Here is a 20327-nt window from a genome sequence, read left to right on the forward strand (position 1 = left end):
CCGGTCCAGTTGAAGAACCCATTGTGGCCCTCGAGTCAAAAAGTTTGCCCACCCCTGGTCTAGACTTGTTAGGTTGTTTCTTTGTTTGTTTGGCTTTTGTTTGTTTGTTTTTAAGGAGAAAGAGCAATGGAAAAGAGAAACATGGCCGATAATCATTAAAATAAGGAAATCTTAATGAATTTTGATCATTTTAATAAATATATATCAAGAAAACCTCACTTTATTACAACAACACATTCATATACAAGCGTCTATCATCTAAGTTTTCAACATCAAATGTTTATCAAATATTGAAAATAAAGGACAAACTTTACTAGACTATTTAGCCATAACACAAGAACATGTTTGAAAAATTGGTCCTTGTGGACATTGTCCAAATAATGATCCGACTCATACACTGTATGAATGAGACCTATATTTAATATTAATAGCAATAATAAAAAAAGCTTTATCTTGGAGAAACTGGGAGGACTTACTTATTTCCTCCATTTGGCATTTTGTTCGTGCAGTCCTGTTTAAGGAGGCCCAATCAAATAGTGACCTTGAAATTGGAACACAGTTAAGCAGGAGGAACTGGCTGGAGCAGAGGGAAGGAGGATCAGAGGGGCGCTCTGAACCCTCTTACAAATGTACAGATTAAAGAAATGATTGAGAAAAATGTTGACCAAATACGCAGACTGTAGCTATTGCCGGCTGAGTCCCATTTCTCCAAAATAACTTTCCCAAACCTAAAATCTTTACATTCTTTAAGATAAAACCTTATTGATCACCACATCATTTATTAACATTGTGCTTCTTAATCAACAGCAAAAGTTATATATAAAAAACCACATGCTTTTATAATCTAAACGAGTGAAATGATGCAAAACAGATTAAAATATAATGCATGCCACTGGTTCATGAACTTCATTGGACAAGAAAACCAAACCAAACCAAAGGACCCCAAACCCAAAAAACCCAACCCCAGCAACGGACGGTTGCCATAGAAAAGCCCAAGCAGCTAGCGCTGGTTCCCAACAGCTCTCTCTATTGTTTCCTCCATCCCTTTCAAAAAATGCCAAATTCAGAAACAACTGGGCATCAAAAATAAAGGAACAATAGAGATGTCGAATCAAAAGTTGAACGCAATAGCTCGAAGGTAACGGTTTCCAAACAATATCGATCCACCCTGTGTGTGTTTTTCCTGTTTGTTAAATCCCTGCTGTAACTCTGATTCATCCTTAATTTTCACATTGGCAAAAATTAAGATAAAGTAAGGCACCGAAAATCGCCCTGTATACCACTTCCCTAAGAGCCTCATCACCCATCGCAGGCAAGCGGGAATTTGCAGGGAGCACCCTCCACACATAGTGTTGATTGCCGCCCCTAGACAGGTGTGTCTCCTTTACGCTATGTCCTATTTTCATCTGTCACACAAGACTGTTAAATACAAATACTTAACAGCACCATGAAGCCATTTCACCTAGCTCCCTGTCTTCAGTCTTTCATTCAGAAAAAAATACTGTAGCCTATAGACCAGTGGTTCTCAACCTTGGTTGCACATTAGAATCACCTGAGAATCTTTTTAAAATTCTGATTTCTGGGCCTCATGCTCTGGAAATTCTGTTTCTGTTACTAATGGGGCCTCACCCCATAACAAAGAAACAGAATTTCCGGAGGATGAGGCCCAGAAATCAGGATTTTAAAAAGATTCCCAGGTGATTCTAATGCGCAGCCAAGGTTGAGAACCACTGCTATAGACGAAGCAGGCCTCCTTTGCTGGTTATATTGATTTGTTTACCAAATACCTACCTAATTCATTGGCAAACGTTGAAGTTTCTTAGCTAGTGACAGGCTCCTTGGGGATAATGGACATGTCACAAGGGCGCATTGTCCCCCCGGTCTAATCTACTGGTCTTTTCTGTAAGAAAACTAAGATAGACTTTTAAGCATGAAGTCGACTGTTTTCTTGGAAAAATTACCACACTTCTAAGTAGCTCACTGATGCCTACTATACAGATGTTTTACGCAATCTGCTCTCCAGGCATTAAAACGACACGGCATGTTCATGGCATAATCGTATCAGTTGTACAAAACTAGAAAAATCCATTCAGAATAAAATGTAGGAGCGCTAATTGATCATGCTGAGCATGCGTCAGAGTTGCGGTGGGAAGATGGCTCGTGTTTCACTTCCTTTTGCTGCAGCACAGTTTGTTGCCCGGTGAAGGCTCCTTTCTCCTCAAGGACTTTTTCCAGGACTCGCTGACACTGTGTTTTTCATTATAGCCAGTCTCAAAATAATCATAAAATTGGCCTTTGCACTCAAAAGCGAGGTCATTTCCCACAGGTTCATGGCTTAGGGGGCCACCAGCCCTGTCAGTGTCATCGTTTGATTTCTCCTCATGTAATTTGGCCTTTTCCTGAACACCAAGCGACCTGACATTAGTAACAAAGATTTCGCTGGCAGGTATATGGCCATCACCCTTGTAAATCGGTGCACCGCCTACATCAAGATCCACCTGGTGGGAACAACTTGGTAAAGGCAGAGGGGAAGAAGAAGAGGAGAAGGAGGAGGAGGAGGAGGAGGAGGAGGAGGAGGAGGAAGAAGAAGAGGAGGAGGCAGTGGTGGAGGCACTTCCAACATTAGCATTGACAGAAAGGGGTAAATTTAGGTAGTGACCACCACAATCTTGGTAAAAGCAGCAGGCATGAATCTTCTCACACTCCTCTTTGGCCATCCGCGGTCGTTTCCGGTAAGGACAGTCCTGAGCCACGAACCACTCCTGGGCAGGGGCACCATTGAACGAGCAGGCAGGGAAGCACCAGTTATTCTGCATGATAATTTCTCCATGGATCCTTTTCATCAAATTGTTTATCAGGACAGATCTTCGGAGGTACACTTCAGGATCGTCGATAAACTTTAGCTTCTCTAAGGACATGTAAAGGATGTGGGCTCGCTCCTCAAAAATGGAGATGGTCTAAAAATCCAAACAGGAAGAGAAAGCTTAGGAAAGGGACTCTATGGATATATCATCGCAGCATCATTCTTTCTGGGCCGGGTCTGGATCTGGGAATGCGTGGCCCTGTTTCCCCAGGTTCCTGTAGAGCAGTGGTTCTCAACCTTCTGGCCCTTTAAATACAGTTCCTCATGTTGTGACCCAACCATAAAATTATTTTCGTTGTTACTTCATAACTGTAATGTTGCTACTGTTAGGAATCGTAATGTAAATATCTGATATGCAGGATGGTCTTAGGCGACCCCTGTGAAAGGGTCGTTCGACTGCCAAAGGGGTCGCGACCCACAGGTTGAGAACCGCTGCTTTAGAGAGGTTGACCCCAGTGCTACTAACGGCCCCTTCCTGACTCACTGGTGTGGCCAAGCCCCAGGGAATCCAGCCACAAGTCAGACCTCCGCAGGGACAAGCCAGGTTGCTGCCTCTTTCATGGCACAATGAGGAGGACGGAAAAGATACTGAACTGTGCTGTAAGAAGCCAGGAGGGTAGTCTCTCTGGAGGGCAGAGAGGTAGTGACTAGAAGGGGGGCCATGGAAGGGTTCTGGGTTCTGGTGATGTTGCTTCTTGATCTGGATACTAATGACATAGATATGTTCACTGTGTGAAATTCTCCAAGCTGTACTCTTATGATACTTGTGCTTTTCTGTGTGCAACACACATGCATATATGTGGCGAGCCGGCACGGCCATGGCATACTCAGCCCCACATTGGGCGCCTCATGTGCCGCGCCAGCTCAGCCAGGTTCGGTGACCCTGAGAAGGGGCGGTGAAGGATTGAGAAAAGACAGACAAGAGAAGAAAGCTGGGTCTGGGTGGGACGCTGCCCTCTTGGATGGAGACACAGCCCCACGGACTACAAGCCGTGTCTTTATTTTATCGCCAGATTCCACGAGGCAAAGTAAGGGTGTGGTCAAGATGTTTACAACATTCTCCTGGGTTTCGATCCTACATGCACCTGAACTCTATCAAGCCCACATCACTCAGGCACGTGGGGCCACGTGCTCGGACCATAGGTTCAAGCTTATAACGATAGCTGTGGGCTATCATTGTGCTGGGAGGGCTCTGCCCTCCAAGCTGAGACTTGCACGTGGCCATGAGAGGACTGTGCCCTCTCATGAGTCCGAGGCTTGAACCTATCCAAACACTGTAGCTGCTCTCCACACATATAGACACACAGACTCACATATTGTATGTCAATAAATGATTTAAAAAGATGCCGACATACAAGACATAATGAGTCCGCTTCAAAGCCTGGCCTAGCCATCCAGGGGCATGAGATCTGGTCTCCATGTTGTCCCTCTTTCAATCCTCTGGGTTTCATATTTGCAATGATCTTTGCTCGAAGGGGGGACGATGATTAAGGAATGAAGCTCAGAACCTGAAAAGTTCTGAAGGGCCAAAGTAGGCATCCTTCTGGGCCGGGCAGGAGCAGGGATGCCGAGAGGGAGTGAGAGGACTCACTCCTGAGCTCGGGGATACCATCACTGTGTGATGGTTGGTCCAGATCCAGCAGCAATTGGAAAACTGCTACAACCACAACACAAGCTAAAGAGGAAACACACTGCTTGTGTCCTGGGGGCCAGCTCTTCCAGCTCATAAAAAAGCCAAGTGGTAGCATAACCCGAGGAGCGGAGAACTGAACCAGCCCAGGCTGACCAAAGGCAGGGACTACACACGCAGGGAGAAGCCCAACACCTGCCAGTGTGTGCTGATGTCTTCATGAGCAGGGTCAACGTGACTTCTACAGGACAGGGGTGGTGACGGGGGACGTGGAGGAGTCAGAAGAGACAGAGAGAAAGATGAACCGAACAACTAAAACTCCTCTCTGCCTTTCAGACAACTAGGGTCTGGGCTGACTAAGTCAACAGCTATATTTTGAAGAAAGATAACAGTAAGGAAAAAGAGATGGTGTTTGAAAAGCTTAGATGGCCAGTTTCATACTTCTACACACTTTCCTGATCCTGTAATTTTCTTATAATATGTGCAAAAAGTGAGCTTTGGTGTTTGCTTGGGAATGGATGATATATTTGAAGAAACTGAACATATGTAACAAATGTGCAATGAAGTGCAGGTTTCTACTTTCATGCACACATTGGAGGGAGGGTGAGTCCATCCCTAAAGGGAGGGGCAAAGCCCGGAGGAAGCACCCCACGTGGGCACACACAGAGGGGGCGCTGTCCCAGGAGCCAGAGCTGAGGGCGAGAGCAGGTCAGAGAAGGGAAAGGGCCTTTCAGCACACGTGAACACCAGGACTAGCCACAACCCGTAACACAGCCTGAGAAAAAAAGGAAATCATTTGTAAAAGAGATGCTCCTTGGATTATATAATTCTGTTATTTCTGGGCAGTGGAGCGCCTGCTGGCTCTTTTCTCAACTCCTTGTGAAAAATAATGCAGGACCCAAAAAAGTGACAACGATTAATGCGGCTGTGATGAGAAGTAGCTCCCTTTCCTTGCTTGGGAGGAACAATTTAATTTTTGGAAATGGATCAGGCAACTGTTACTCAGTATCTTAAACTCTTAATAAAAGTAATGACTATTAAAAAAAAAACATACTTTATGGCTACAGCTGCTGAGTGGTGGGTGAAAGTCCTCTTCTTCCACATACTTCCTCTTAAAGTATGTGATCTTGGATGTTGTTATAGGATTTGAAATTCCCCTGTAATGTGATCCTGTGGTAATAAATCAGATATGACAAATGACATGCGGTTTGCCAGAGGTTCTCCAAACAAAATACTTTTCTCTCCTTTCCTTCTAGAAGATAACTTGGCTACGTATCTCTCTGTACATGTGGTGATTAAAAACAAACACTTGTCTTAATAATTGCTATCATACAGAATCCTGTGACCCAGGCCAGGCAAGGCTTTCTAGACAATGAGAGAGGAAAAGGACATATTTCAGCCTTCACTAAATACTCAGATTCTTTGCACAGGCAAACTCAAAAGGGGAGGACTGTAACAACTCTGAAATAATATTAATATTTCTTCAAATTGTTTAATTAAATCCATGATACCCTAACACCACTCAAATACAGGGTGCCCCCTCCCCAAAATGTATACACTTTAACAGCTGATAGTTCAATTTTGAAAATGAAAGTATTTTAATAAACGCTGTCTTTATAATTATTCAAAGTGTGTGTACATTTTGGGGGACACCCTATATATACATATACTAAGTTATAAGCATAATAATTAAACAACTTTCAAGTATTATTGGCTTTAGGTAAGGAAAGAAATGATTAACGGTACATGGGAATTGTAATATTTCTTCTTTCAAAATATGAAATTTAAAATTTAAATTTTGGATAACTAAAGTCCTTTTGGCTTTCAAAAATGTAACATGTCAACCACGAATAAGTAGGGTCTACTTTTTAAAGACCACAGCTTTTAATCCTTTTTAGCAAACCAGACTTCACAAGTACTTGTTTTACATTGTAGGGTTCTTTAAAAATTGCTAGTACTACACACAAATCCAAAGGAGCTTACCTTAAAATATTAGAATGAAGAATGAGAAAGAACATAGTTCTGTTTTCTGAGCTTTGACGTTTTTCCCTACAATACCAAAGCCAATTGTGTGCTTAATAAGAAGAAGAGACACAGCACTGCTGGCCCAAAGTGCAGATTCTTTTTTGTCTCATGGGAGGAGGATTTCATTGTCAAGCCCCCTGGGGCTTGTCTAGCTTTGAGAGAACCATGCAATTCCACAAAACCCAAACCCCAAACTGAGAGTTTCAAAATCTGGTTTGGTTCTCTTTAAAAAAAAAAAAGACACATGACTTCTACCCAAAGCAGCAGCACATGTCCAGACTCAGATTTGAATGCAATTTAAGTATCTCCTCTGGTCCTCTCCCTGGAGCCCTGGGCTCAGGTAGGAGAGATGCACGGGCAGCCTGGAAAAGCCCCTGGAGCTGGGCTCAGCTCAGAGAGGCCCTGCAGACACCCCCTCCTCCCACCAGTCCGGCCTCAGAGAGCAGCAGGGGAAGGTCAAGAGCAGTACCTGCCAGCGGGGGGCCAGCTCCCCGGTCTCCCTGCAGAGGAGCCTGTGCTGGCCCTGGGGGGCTCGGGCCTCCGTAGCTGTCAGCCTCCCATAGTGTCTGGTACCCTGCAATTTCAGCAGCTCCTTCCGAGACAATGGGCTCGCAGAATCTATTCATGGACAGAACCAGAGTCATCGCTGACAGCCTCAGATCTGAAAAAACAGAAAACAGCCCCGATCAGGAGGAAGCCAGGCCCTGGCCTTGGCCTCTTCATCCCTTTGCTCTGGGAAACTTTTACTTCTGGGTCCTCCCTTCACCCTGAAACAGTTGATTGTTTTTTCAAAGAGAACCTCAGCAAACTCTCTCGCTGTTAGCTCAGCCTCTGTGTTCGGCAATCTGCATTTCATGGGCGGATCTTTAAAACCCCATCTCGTATTGTTCTCAGATTCCCCTCAGCCCTCTTCGAGACAGCTGCTTTGCCTCCTAAACACATTTTCCTCCTGACCTTGCCACAGCAAATGTACCGCTGGCAGGCAAGGCCAAAACCCTTGCGCTTCCTTTCTATTAATAAGGCGAAATCAATTTTCTAGGCAATCCCCTGAGAGTCTCCTTTGATGAAATCCACTAATCAATCAAAAAAAAGAGGTAGGGGAGGCAGAAACCTCCACCAGGAATCCCTACTGACGCTCTCAGGTTCCTCTGTTCCGCTGCCCCCTCCTCCTCGCGTTTCCGCGGGGCCAGTTCCTCTACAACATTCTGGGGCTCCCTCCGCTTTCTTCTCCCAAAGCGAAGCAGACACTTGGTAGTTGTTTCCACCAGCCCTGATCGGCCTGAACTGGATCTGCCTCCAGTCAAAACACTGAGAGATGAAGACAGAAAATTGGCTCCAGTTTCAAGCCGTGAGTTGCAGTCCCACAGGAGCCAAGCACAACATCCACGGAGCAGGCAGAATATTAAACAGGAGCCAGGGCTTTGGGGCCAGAGGCAGCCGACAACTCTTTACACTGCAAAGCCCAGACACAAGGCAGGAACTTTCCAAGAGGCAACACACCACACTAATGCCCTTCTCTCCAGTTCGAGTCCTTCCCCAGGGCCTCCAGGGAGACAGGGAGCCTTCTTGCTCTGTGAAGTGAGCTGGGCCCCTCCATAACTCAGGTTTGGGGGTGGGGGTGGGTCATGTCCATGGAGGCTCAGTGCCTTTACTTGGCCCTAAGTAGGCCTCAAGGTAGGGTCAAGAGTGAGTTCAAGGGAGAAAAGGGTCTGATACCAAAGTAAAAAGACTCAGGGGCCACAGATCAGTGGTGACAGAAGAGCAGCCTCGGTGCCTCCCTAAGTGCCAGGTCCTTTAGGAGAGCCAAACCTTCACCCTCACTTTGCAGTTTAAAGAACTGTCACAGGGTGATGTCAGGCCTGCTTGCTGCAGATGGACTGTCTTGCACATATGCATGAAGGGTCTAGTTCTTGCTTTCTTCTCCAAATTATACAGCTTATAATGTTTTGGGGAAAGGGTGACTCTCCCATTGTCTCGTGGGAGACTATTATTACCTACATGTTATAACAAGGGGCCACTTCCAGGTAAAAGACAGCAGGGATAGGGAAAAACAGCTTTATTAAAGTGACAATGTCCTCCTGACAAACACAGAAGCTCTTGGCAGCAATGGCTCCATTCTTCACACAGGCTTCTCTTGGGGATCCTAAATTCCATCCCAACCTCACTAGAGAGTGAAGCAAAGCCTTCTATGGATAGGGAAGTGTCTGGGGTGGTGTTGGGGGTGGTGGGATCCGTGGCTGGAATTAGGACCCAGCTGATTGGGCTTCTAAACCACTTACACCTTCTCTTTCCAAATGCCCTCCGAAGAGGCAGCTGCTAGGACTTATTAGAAAAATCTTATTGCAAGAGAAGAAGAAGAAGAAGAAAAAAGAGGTTCAGTGAATTCTCTAAAAAGAAATGGTGGGACACGTCATTCATTTTGTCCTTTGAGTCACCAACCAAAAAATTTAAACTACATTGATTGAACAAACTACGCCATTCTGTCTGTCACCCCCTCCAACGCTGCATCCGAACAAGTTACAAAACCTCATGGTAATTTATTCCCTGGAAGACTCTCATGACATGGTCCAAACTGAAACTCTTAACCTATTTTAAGACAATTGCATCAGGAAGTGCTATTGCCATGAACATATGAATTAGAGGTTTTTCTGAGGCAGCAGCCCTCTCTTAGTGACTGCAACAATATTTTCCAGCTTGACATTTACCCTCCCTTTTGTGCTGGATTCTAGGAGTAAGATCCAAACTTTCTGCCCGAGAAGAACTTTTATTACATCGAAACCAAAGCAGGTTGACAAATCCATGCCCTGTAAGAGAGGAAAGTATTTGCAGGCCCCAGCAGCAATTACCTTTGTTTAATAGGACATTATGTGGGCCCTGGGCTGTGTTATGTCAGTAAGAGTTTGTTTACATTTTAAGGACTTATTGTTGTAGCTTTTCTGGTTAAGGATTTCAGTGTTTCTATTTGTCAGTATTGTTTCCAGTACATAAATATTTATCATCATGCATTGGAACTTGAATCGTGAACTTGAAACCAGGCAAAATTGTTTTTATTTTGGCTGTTTTTTCCCTTCATGATACTAATTTCAGTAAGTTTTTCTTTTCTGAATTGAAAACGTTGACACACAAAATCCTAACCTGGAGAGGCTGAGTTCCACAGCTATTGAGTCTTCCTGGTCTATTTAGAATTTACAGTCGAGGATGTTAACAAATGAAGAAGGCAAGTTGAAGGCTCAGGAAGAATTGGAGTGTGCAGCGCTAAGCACCGATGTTTCACGTGATTCTTTATTTGTGTTATATGCGCAGACCCACACTGTCATTATTCTCTGTAGGATGAGATTTACATATCATTCTACTACTGAAGTCAGAAGTTTAAGTCCACAAATTAATGTGCTGTTAATATTAAATATAGCCGCCAAGATCTATATTAATGGCAAAATCTGCTTAACATGAGAGATGAGTGGATTAAAAAACAAAATAAAACAAAAACAAAAGTGTGTTCAAGTGTGTTTTGTTCATACATTGGGTTTAAAAAAAATCAAAAGGCTCTAACCTTTTCTCCTCAGGCTCCTACATGCCTGTTTTGTGAGCCAAGTGGATGTAGTGGTATGGCCCCTCCAGCATCCCCAGGCGGCCGAGGGCTCCAGCTTTCCCAGCAAATGCTCCCAGTAAAGTTACCAGGCACTTCTATTCGGTTTGGTTTTCCAGATGGGCTGGGCTTTTTTTCTCGGAGCCATTATGATGCTAATAGGAGTGACTGGCACACAGAACAGGGTAGCCCCAGATTGTGGCACCTTGAATCTAACGGAGGCCTCTGGTCATTCTTTGCCCCCCCCCCCCAATCTGTCCTTAGAAATTAGAGAACATTTTATTAAGAGCATTATAGCAGTTAGAGGTCTGATCCCAATCCTGGAAAGCAGGGAAGTAAAGGGCTTGATATTTTCAAAGCACTGACATTGCCCGTCTCAAATGCCCTGCCCCAGTGGAACCAAGCCCAGGCCTCCACATTGTCCCTAATAAGATCTCAACAGTTCAACCCAGCTCTTGAGAGCGGTGGTGGGAGAGGCTGGATGGGCGCAATAAAATCCTCCCAACCCTTCCCACATAGACACCGCTCTTCTGCCAGGCCTGGCAGAGAACACCTGTCTGCCCTGAGAAGTACATTTCTCTGAGGGCCATGAGCTCTAGGTCAGGTCCTGGGTCCGAGGAGGAGCGGTGGAAGGTGGGTGTCCAAGTCGCTGGGGCCAGGTCTTCCCATCCCAGGCCCCAGCCTGGGATCCGAAGCTTAGAGGACCGACCCCCTGCGGGCTGGCAGCAGCCCTCAAATCCCGGCTCCCAACCAGACACACCCCCGGGGTCGTGCCCCAGCCTCCGAGCCCCTCCGTGGGGCAGCGAGCAGCGCCCTGGCTACCACCGGCCGCAGGGGAAAGTAAACAACACCCCAAGTGTCTGGGAACAAAGGCAAGTTGTCTTTCCACAGCCTCTCCTGAAGAATAAGGGCTATTATTATTCTTTCTTTTCTTCTTTTTTTTTTTAAACCAAGTTTCCTTCTAAGGGAAATAAACACCAAAGGTGGGATTCCAAGGAAATGACTCAGGGCGGTTGGCTGGGCTCTGGCGATGCTGGCCGGGTCCGCGCTCAGCCCGCAGCCGATCTTGCCCGCCCTCCCTCCCCGCCAAGCCCGCTCGGGAGCCCGCGGCTGCGGGAGCGCCCCGCGCGGCGGGAGAACCGGGGCTGCGGGTCCGCGATCGCACCTCCCGCCGGCGTCCGCCGGTCTGCGCCAGCCCCCGCCTCGACCGTCCGCCACAGCCGGACCCTCGGGAAAGTTGCTAGGGCCGCTGGGGGCGGGCGGGGGGAAGGGAGGAGAGGGGCGGAGGCGTGGACCAGGCGGGCAGCAGCCGAGCCCGCCGGGGAGGTGAGCTGAGGACAGAGGAGCCGCCGCCGCCCGCACGCGGCTGGGCTGCCGGGGCGGAGGGTGCGGGGGCGGAGGTGGCGGGGGACAGAAGGTGTCAGCTCCGGCGGCGATTCCTTTTTCCTGCAAACGCGCGCTTCTGGCGTCCACATCCCTCCCCTCCCCACCTGCCAGGTGCCGCGGCGTGCAGACCCGGGGGCACCCCTCCCGCCGCCCCCGGTCCTCTCGGATCAGGGAACCAGCGGCCACCCAGGACCCCGAGGTCTCGCCGGGGCTGCCGGAGCCACCTGCCCCTGCGCTCGGCTCGGTGCGCGCGGGCGGCAGCCGGAGCCCCGGGAGGCGGCGGCTCCCGCCCCGGGAACAGGCGCCGCGGCGCACCAGCCCGGTGAAAGCCCGGGCCACCTCCGCGCCCAGCTGCGCCTTGGCCCACGCCGCCCCCCGCCCCCCCCCCCCCCCCGGTCCCGCTCGGGCCCGAGCGAAACCACTCGGTGACCCCGGCGCAGCTCGGGGGCCGGGAGGGCGCGGGGAGGCCGCGCGGGTGCCCGTCCTCGCGAGTCCATGCCCGGGGGCTCGGCCTCGGCCCCGGCCCCGGCCCCGGCCCCGCCGCCCACGCCCAGCCCGGCTCTTACCGCGGGGTCAGCCGGGAGGCGGCGGCCGCGGCGCTCCAGCCGCTGCTTGTCCGCTGGGGGCTCGGCGCCAGCCCGGCTGCCGGTGCCCAGTCGCGCCGGTCCCGCCCGGCGGCCCGATCGGCGGTGGCCGCTGGTGAGCGGCGGGCGAGGGTCCGGGCAGGTCCCGCCGCCGCGACTGGGGCGCCGCGCCGCCGTCGCTGCAGACGGTTATGGTAATGAGCGGCTCTGTCTAGCGAGGTGCGTGTGAAACCCGTCAATCCTGTTTGCCATTTCCCCGTGGATTTCCGAGGAGAGGTGGTGCAGGATGCCCCCAGGGTGAGAGAGGGAACATGACAAGCGTGCCCGCTCTCCCGCCCTCCCTCTGCTCCCGCCGCCGCCGCCGCTCCTCCGGCAGCACACGGGGCGCCTTCCCCTCACCCCCACCCCAGCCCGCCCCCTGCCTCCTGCCCGCCCTCCCTCCCCTCTCTCTCCCCTCCCCTCCCCTCTCGGTGCCCGGGGACAAGCGGGCCCAGCTCCAGCCCGCAGCCCAGACCAGACCCCACGCGCTCCCGGCTCCCGCCCTAGCCCTGGGGGCTCGGTTTCAGCCGGATAATGCATTCACTCGGCAACCTTCGGAGATAGCTTCTCATTTTTTAAAAATTTGGTTTAGTTTTGTTGTGCGTGCGTGCGTGTGATTTAAAAAAAAAAAAAAATCTGTGCTTTCCCACCCTTTGCAAAAGACTTTCTTCTCCTTTGCCACAGCAAACGGAGATGAGAAACAGATGTCTTTGCAGGACCGAGCAGTTATTCCCCCCTCGCCGCCCGCCCCCGCCCGGTCCCCTCCGGAGCTGCATGTGGATAAAAAAGCAACCTTGGTCTTGCTGCAACTTCCACTGGCAACACTTTCTGGCTGGGGAGCCTCCAGGGAAAACCTCCAGGAAATAAAAAAGCAGTAAAGGAGGCTGTCCTTGGTCAAGAGAATGTAATTGAAACCACCCCGGAATCACGTTATTTTTGCAACTAGTAATTTTCCCCTATATTGGGCTCAATTGGAGTTTGTTTTTTTGAAACATTAATTCATAACTTCTGTCTAGGGACCCCTCGGCAGTGGAGATGGGTCATTTCAGGTGTAATGAACGCAGAGGCTTGGAAGGCAGAGACCCCATAAAAGCAGGGGGAAGGCACCTGCACAAAAGTGTTACAAAGACTATAATGTTTGTTTACTGCTACTACGCCAGATGTGCTAAATATAACACTTCTTTAAAACAGTGATCCTCCGACTGTGAAAAAACCAAACCTCTGGCTGCCTGGCTCCCTGGGAATCCAGGAGAAGCACAGGCTGAAAATCAGGAGGGGGGTGGGGGGGTGGGGGGGGGGGGGTAGGGGAAGGAGCAAGATCAAGCGTGAGGATTAGCATCTGCAAATTGAACTCTATCTAATTTGCATGTTTATTTCTTAGAATTGTAATTAAATTTGTGTAATAAATGTTTTCCATTTCATTTGTACACTTAAAATTTGGGTGACTGACATGCAGTTAAGTGAATTTCTTTTTGGAAAAAAAAAAAAGCAAATGTAGTTTATTCAATAAAGCAGCAAACAAATATTAACCATAATTAGAACTAATCTGCTTTGAAGGTATTTTTGTTGAACTTTGTACATGAAAGCCCTCTCAGAGGTTTGAAGGGTATTAGGGAGCCGAGAAAAGGCAATTATGCTGAAAACAGACAAACTCAACAGACTTCCAGGAGCAGAATTTAATTTTTTTTTTCCAAAAGACATTTCAGGGTTGCATGCCTAAAATTGGGAATGGGCATTCATCTTGGCTTTATTCTGAATCATATTAAATTGCATTGGCTCAGGCATGATATAGGCCATTATGATGATAATTTAAGAATTGTAAAGATGCCATTTTGTGCAATCAATGGGTGTTGCATGCCCAGATTATGGGTAGAATATAATTTTCATTTGGGTGGGGGAGGAGGGCAAGGAAATGCACAAGGGCATTTAGAGCTGTGCAAGGACTTGAAAAATCTAAATATCAAAAAGTGGTTAGTGCTTAACGCAAATGAAGAACTAGGCTTGGAGGCATGGCTTATTATTGTTTTTATCTCCCTATATTAAAGTTTTATAGCATTTAAAGGACTATGGGGAAATCCCCACATACACTTGGCTGTGTCAAAATACATAAAACCAAAAGGAGTAAATTAAGCATAAAATTGAGAAATAACATGAGACGAAGTATCAGCATGGGTTGCATTGGCATCTTCGGAGCGTTGGCTCTGAGAAATGAGCCTTCTGGGAAATGGGCATTGCCCTTGGGAGGGGAGGACTCTTGACTTTCATGTTACAACAAAATGACACCACCACACAAGTATGAGATCATTGTACTTCACAGCACCCCTTGTGGTTCTGAGTATGAACTTGACCCTGGCCTGTGCAGATATGTTATGTTAGCACGTTGTACTGACAGCTTTGCCTGCCCTGCCTTTAAGCTCAAGCTTAATGTTTTCTGAGATTCAGTGCCCAACTGTTGACAATGTGAACCAAAGTCTGCAAGTAGAAAAGGCAGTCAAACAAACGTCCATGGAATGAGAAACATTATTTAACCATTTCGAAGAAAAGACCTAATGATAAATCAATAATGAGATATTTGGAAAGAGCTAATGTAATTTATAATGAGTTGAAATATTCAACCTGAGAACTATGATGTCATCATTTTGTGTGTGTGTGTGTGTGTGTGTGTGTGTGAGTATGAGAAGTTCCAGGATAGAAATTAGATGATAGAACTTAAAATACCTTGGGCTGCAAATTCACTGAAGGCAGTGATTGTTTTTCTTCAGTCAAAAAAAGAAGATGTCAGATTCACAACTGCTGAAACCTAGCTCAGAAAAAGTTTTTGTCATTTGAAAGCGGGATTTCTCAAGTAAAATTTGACCAACTCAGATGGCTGTGGATACAGTGCTCATTTGGATTAGTGAAATATCTGAATTACAAGCTTTTAAAATAAAGTACAACCTTTTTGCATAAAGAGGTGCCTCTGTTCAATTGCTCTAACAACTCTTCTCCAGCTCTCAAATCTTCTCGTTAGGCTTTCTCATCCCATCACTCCATTGAAACGGTTATTGTCAGGGTCACCAATGGCCTTCACATTGCTAAACTGAAAGCCTTTTCTTGGTTCACATTTTCCTTGATCTATAAGCAGCACTTGATCAAGTTGATAACCTTCCTTTCCTTGAAACATCTTTTATGCTACTTCCAGAAAAGCATACTTACCTGGTTTGCCTCCTGCTCTTCCTTCTCAGTCTCCTCTGCTGGTTCCTTGCCTCCTCTATAACCTTTGAATGTTTGAGTGCCTCCAGCTCAGTCCTTGAACCTTGCCTCTTCCTTTTAGCCACTCTCTTGTAGATCTCTTACAGTCTGGTGGCTTCAAATACCATCTTTATTCTGACTCCCAAATAGATCTCCAGTCCAGACCTCTCTCCTGACCTCCAGATTCCAGATGTTTCCCAGATACCACAAGCGTCACCTATCCAATACAGAACCCCTGGTTTTCTCTCTCCCCCAACTCTGCCACTCTAAATATTCTCCATTCCAGTTAAAAATACTATCTTTTAGTTGCTCATGCAAAAAACCCCCCAAACCTTTGGAGTAATCCTTGACTCTCTTTTTCCTTTATGCCCTATATCAGTGATGGCAAACCTTTTGAGCTCGGCGTGTCAGCATTTTGAAAAACCCTAACTTAACTCTGGTGCCGTGTCACATATAGAAATTTTTTGATATTTGTACATGCCCTTGACTGGAATCAAACCTGGGACTTTTCAGTCCGCAGGCTGACACTCTATCCACTGAGCCACACCGGTTAGGGCTTGTCTTTTTTATTCACTCATGTATCTCCAGCACCTAGCACAGTGCCTGGCACACTGGAAGCACTCAATAAATATGTGTTGATTGATGGAGCCATTGACCAATAGTTAGTTTCACATGTTACATAAACATGAACAAAGCTACTAGAGCTACTCCAGCTAATTTAGCGAGTGGAGAGTAGTTAAAACAGGCAGTTCATTTTTATCACCAACTCATTTGCCTCTCATAGAATTCTCTGGCCCAGTGCTCTGATCTGACCTGCAGTATTCTAGGACCTGAAGACATTCCCAAGATCCCCAGGTGCCCAATGGCATGCTGCCTTTCTGCCTGAGAGTCCCCAATTTCATCCAAGTGGGTTTCCATTTCTTGCCAAGATGCTTGTCCTAAAGCTATCCTCTTAAAATTACAAAGTGTGTAAAGTTGCTCTCCAGGACCCTGTAATGTCGCTTCTTGGCAAAGCCACCCTTTCAGAAGCCAGAAACTCCTCCACTGTCTTTCTCATCATCCTTCAAAATTCAATAACAGTTTAATAACTGTGTGCATTTTATATGCAAGCATTGAGCTAGGCACTGCAGGTGAAGTAGAGATGAATAAGACACTGTTCCAAGATTTATGGAGTTGTCAGTAGAATGAGTAGCATAAGGCAAGCATAAAAATAATGGTACTACTTAATAATGCAGGGCATAATAGATACCATGGGAGTTCCGTGGTGGGACAGATCACATCCAGCTGAGGAGAGCCAGAAAGACTTACTTAAGAAAGTAAAATATGAAGCTGACCTTGAAGGGTAGGTAGGCTTTCGATGGGTGAAAGTGGAATGAAAAGTATTTCAAGTAGAGGAAACCATTTGAGGCACATAGGTTGGAAAGAAAAGGGCATCTTTAGAGAACAGGGAATATTCCAGTCTTGCTAAAGTAAGGGATGTGAAAGAAGGGAGGTGAGGCCATCTAATAATAAACATTTAAAAGCAGGATGAGTTTGACTTTAATTTAAGCAATGGGAAGCATTAAAGGTTTTCGAACTAGAGAATGACATGATCAAAGCCGAGCTTTAGGAAGAGTAAGTACAATGGAGAGTGGTGTTGGGAAGGTCATTCAGCAGCTTAGGTGAAGGGAAATGCTGGTCTGTGTTAGCGTGGTGGCCCCTGAAGGGCAAGGACAGAGGTGGGAGATAACACAGATTTGGAATCTTTAGGGTGAAATCATTGATTGGTGGTGGGGAAGAGAAGTGTGAAGATGACTCCGAGGTTCCTACGTGAGTTACTGTGTGGCTGAGTGAATCCAGTACAGATGAGAAGAGGCAAGTTTGAAGGGAATATAATGTGTTGGTTCTGATTATGTTGACATGTTCATGGTACAGACACATGGAGATGTCCAATAAATAGCTGAATAATTTGGTCTAGCTGACTATGGAATTATAACAATTATAATTGTTATAGCATTGTTATAGCAAATTGTTATAGCAAATTATAACAATTTATGATTATTTCAATAACTATTGAGACTGAAGTCTTAGGATTTGATGAAATATGAAATATGTGAAGACATTACAGAAAATCTAAGAGTGAAGGGCTTAAGTCAGCACCATAAAGAATCTGATAAATGTATTTATTCAGAGGTGAAAATAACTTTTTGGCTTAATGTATGACCTCTTTCAGGGATATTTCTATTTAATTATGTAGCTTAAATTTAAAAGCGGAAATTTGGGGTGGGGTGGTAGATTTGGGGGAGCAGGCAATCTCTCTTAACTATCCTACATCACAAGACAGAAATGGTTATATGCTATGCTTCCTTGTGTGGTTTAATCTATTGATTTACCATCACAGGTGGAAAGGGATTTGATATTTCACCAGAGATCCCCCCCAAAATGTAAATCATTGATAATGAGCTTGAAGTGTTATCTCTCTCTCTGGAATATTCATATTATAATAGGAGTTTTCTAACTGCCACAAAAACTTTATTCAAAGCAATTAATAATGACATGATTTTAAATGGAATCCAAGCCAATAAGTATTATTTCTGAATGTTCCCTTGCTCAGGCTGCTACGTGGAGGGACCTATATTAGTGAATAGGAAGAACAGTTTACAGTAAACAAACCAATTATTTATAAAGAGATGTTCTAACATACTTGGTAATTTTTGAAATTAAAAATTTCTAGTGAAATCATTTTAATGCAGTCAATATCGTATTAGCTGAACAAGTGTGGTGATCAGCTGTATATCAACCCCAACACTCATCCCATGTCTTCAGGGGAAAGATGGGCCATAAGGTAGGCAGGAAAGTTAGGTGGGACCTGGATAAGCAGAGAGGAGGAGAGGGGAGCCCTCCATGAGGGTTAAGGGATAACAATCCCTGATCACACATAAGGGCACAAGCACAGAGTGAGGAACTGGATCAAGGGCACAGGAGGACGGACTGGATCAAGGCTTAAATCTTCATATTTGGAAAGATGGCAGTGCTATTCACAGAAGCACAGAAAGGAGAAGAAAGATCTATTTGAGCAAGAGAGGGGCGAAGTGTGGTGTGTATGTGCATGTGTTGTGTTGGGGGTGAGATAGGCTTACATTTTTTACAAAATGAACTGAGATAAACAAACAAACAAGAAAAATGGCAATAAGACGATAGAAATATTTTCAGAGACTATTACATTTTCTGTTCTAATTTCCTTTTCCTCTTCCAAGGAGATGTTCCCTACCATGTTCTTTTCATTCCTGTTGGGGGAAGGGCCTGTACGGTTTGTTCTTGACTGAAAACCTGAACACATAGGTACACACTGCCACACACGAGTTCAGAAGAACAAAAGAATGAATTACTGAATAAAAAGGTGCAATGCTTCATCCAGAACTTTAAGACAGACTTTGTTGAGGCCAGGAAGAGGCTATGCCAGGTTGTGTGAGGGTATCAGAGCCAGACAGTGGAGTGTACTTAAGCCTAAGTATAAATCTCACTGTGTAACAAGGTAGGCCCCAAAATTCCTAATTTTGTCATCCTGTTAAAAAAAAAGATGTAAGTCAACAGTAGTAGAGAGACAAACCAAAGAGAGGTAGTCTTTAGAGAAACCATAGCTACTTGTAAATTTGATTTTAAATCCCTTTCCTCCCCTATTTACTTTACCTATACATTGTTATAAAACAAGTAAGCTAAACATTTTATGAAGCTTAATATTAGAAGAGCAGGTTATATTTATAACACTATGTCATCATATCAAAAAGCATTCATTAGGTGACTAATAGTTGCATTAGCACACAGATAATTGATTCAACATGGTTCTTGCAGGAACTGGAAGATTTGTATTTTCTTGGCCCCAACTTCTACCTTGTATACATGTAATTTCTAGAAGTCTTTTCATCTTAGTGGCTAGCTATTCTATTTTTGTTTTTTGAATTTTTTAAAAGATTAAAGCCTCAAAGAGGAGTTTTGAAAACTGACAAAGGCACTAATATAACCCAATAAAGTAAAAATTTAAGCTATATGAAAATTATAGAGATTTAAATATGATGTTAATTAAATTTATTAAATATTATTCAATGTGCTTTAAGTAGTATGCTCTCTCTGTACTAAAATAGTCTATACGGAATTTAAGTAAAATGTGTGTTTACACAAGCATGCTTGATTTTTATGGGTCAAACATTTTTTTAATCCTCACCTGACAATATGTTATTTTTATTTATTTATTTATTTAAAAATATATATTTTTATTTCAGAAAGGAAGAGAGAGGGATAGAGAGATAGAATCATCAATGAGAGAAACATCAGCAATCAGCTGCCTCCTGCACACCCCCAACTGGGGATCAAGCCCACAATCCGGGCATGTGTCTGACCGGGAATCGAACCCTGACCTCCTGGTTCATATGTCCAGGCTCAACCACTGAGTAAAACCGGCTAGGCAACAATATGTTATTTTTAAAGAAAGAGGAAGGAGAGAAAGGAAGAGAGACAGAGAGATCTGAGAGAAATATTGATCCGTTGCCTCTGATGTACGTGCCCTGACCAGGGATGGAACCTGAAACATGGGAATGTGCCCTGATTGGAATCGAACCCACAACCTTTTGGTGTACTGGACAGTGCTCCAAACACTGAGCCACCCAGCCAGGGCTCATAGGCCAAACATTTTATAATAGAGACCTAGAATAAGGAAGTCAGTATTATGAAGGCACAAAGCTCTAATTAGGATGAAAACATAAGGGAACTATAGTACATGGTAATCATTCTTTCCGTCTGTAGGCATTGGCCTCGCCTTGATTTAGAACTATTTCATAAAACGTCCATGTATAGAACGCCAGCAGAGTAAAATGCCTATATTAGCAACTCGTGTCAGGAGAAGGGAATAAGGAATCCTGTTCTGACGGGGATACTTGGGGACAGAGTCATCCTTGAGCATTTCATTCTGTATTCCTATCTCCTCAGTGGTACAGGGTGTGGAGGCAA

General features: G+C 45.6%; 1 protein-coding gene across 1 annotated transcript; it reads right to left on the reverse strand.

Moving 5' to 3' along the window:
- Nucleotides 1-219: 219 nt before the first annotated feature.
- SERTAD4 (SERTA domain containing 4) lies at nucleotides 220-12389 on the reverse strand. The gene is made up of 4 exons (XM_070397700.1): nucleotides 12057-12389; nucleotides 6988-7179; nucleotides 5548-5663; nucleotides 220-2957 (listed from the first exon to the last, which is right to left on the reverse strand). The coding sequence occupies exons 2-4, from the start codon at nucleotides 7160-7162 to the stop codon at nucleotides 2166-2168; spliced, it is 1083 nt and encodes a 360-aa protein (XP_070253801.1). The 5' UTR covers nucleotides 7163-7179; nucleotides 12057-12389; the 3' UTR covers nucleotides 220-2165.
- Between the last annotated feature and the right edge of the window lie 7938 nt (nucleotides 12390-20327).

The sequence above is a fragment of the Myotis yumanensis genome, unplaced genomic scaffold (assembly GCF_028538775.1).
Source record: "Myotis yumanensis isolate MYYU_CA2020_CCGP unplaced genomic scaffold, mMyoYum1.0.hap1 SCAF_17, whole genome shotgun sequence".
Lineage (NCBI taxonomy): Eukaryota > Metazoa > Chordata > Mammalia > Chiroptera > Vespertilionidae > Myotis > Myotis yumanensis.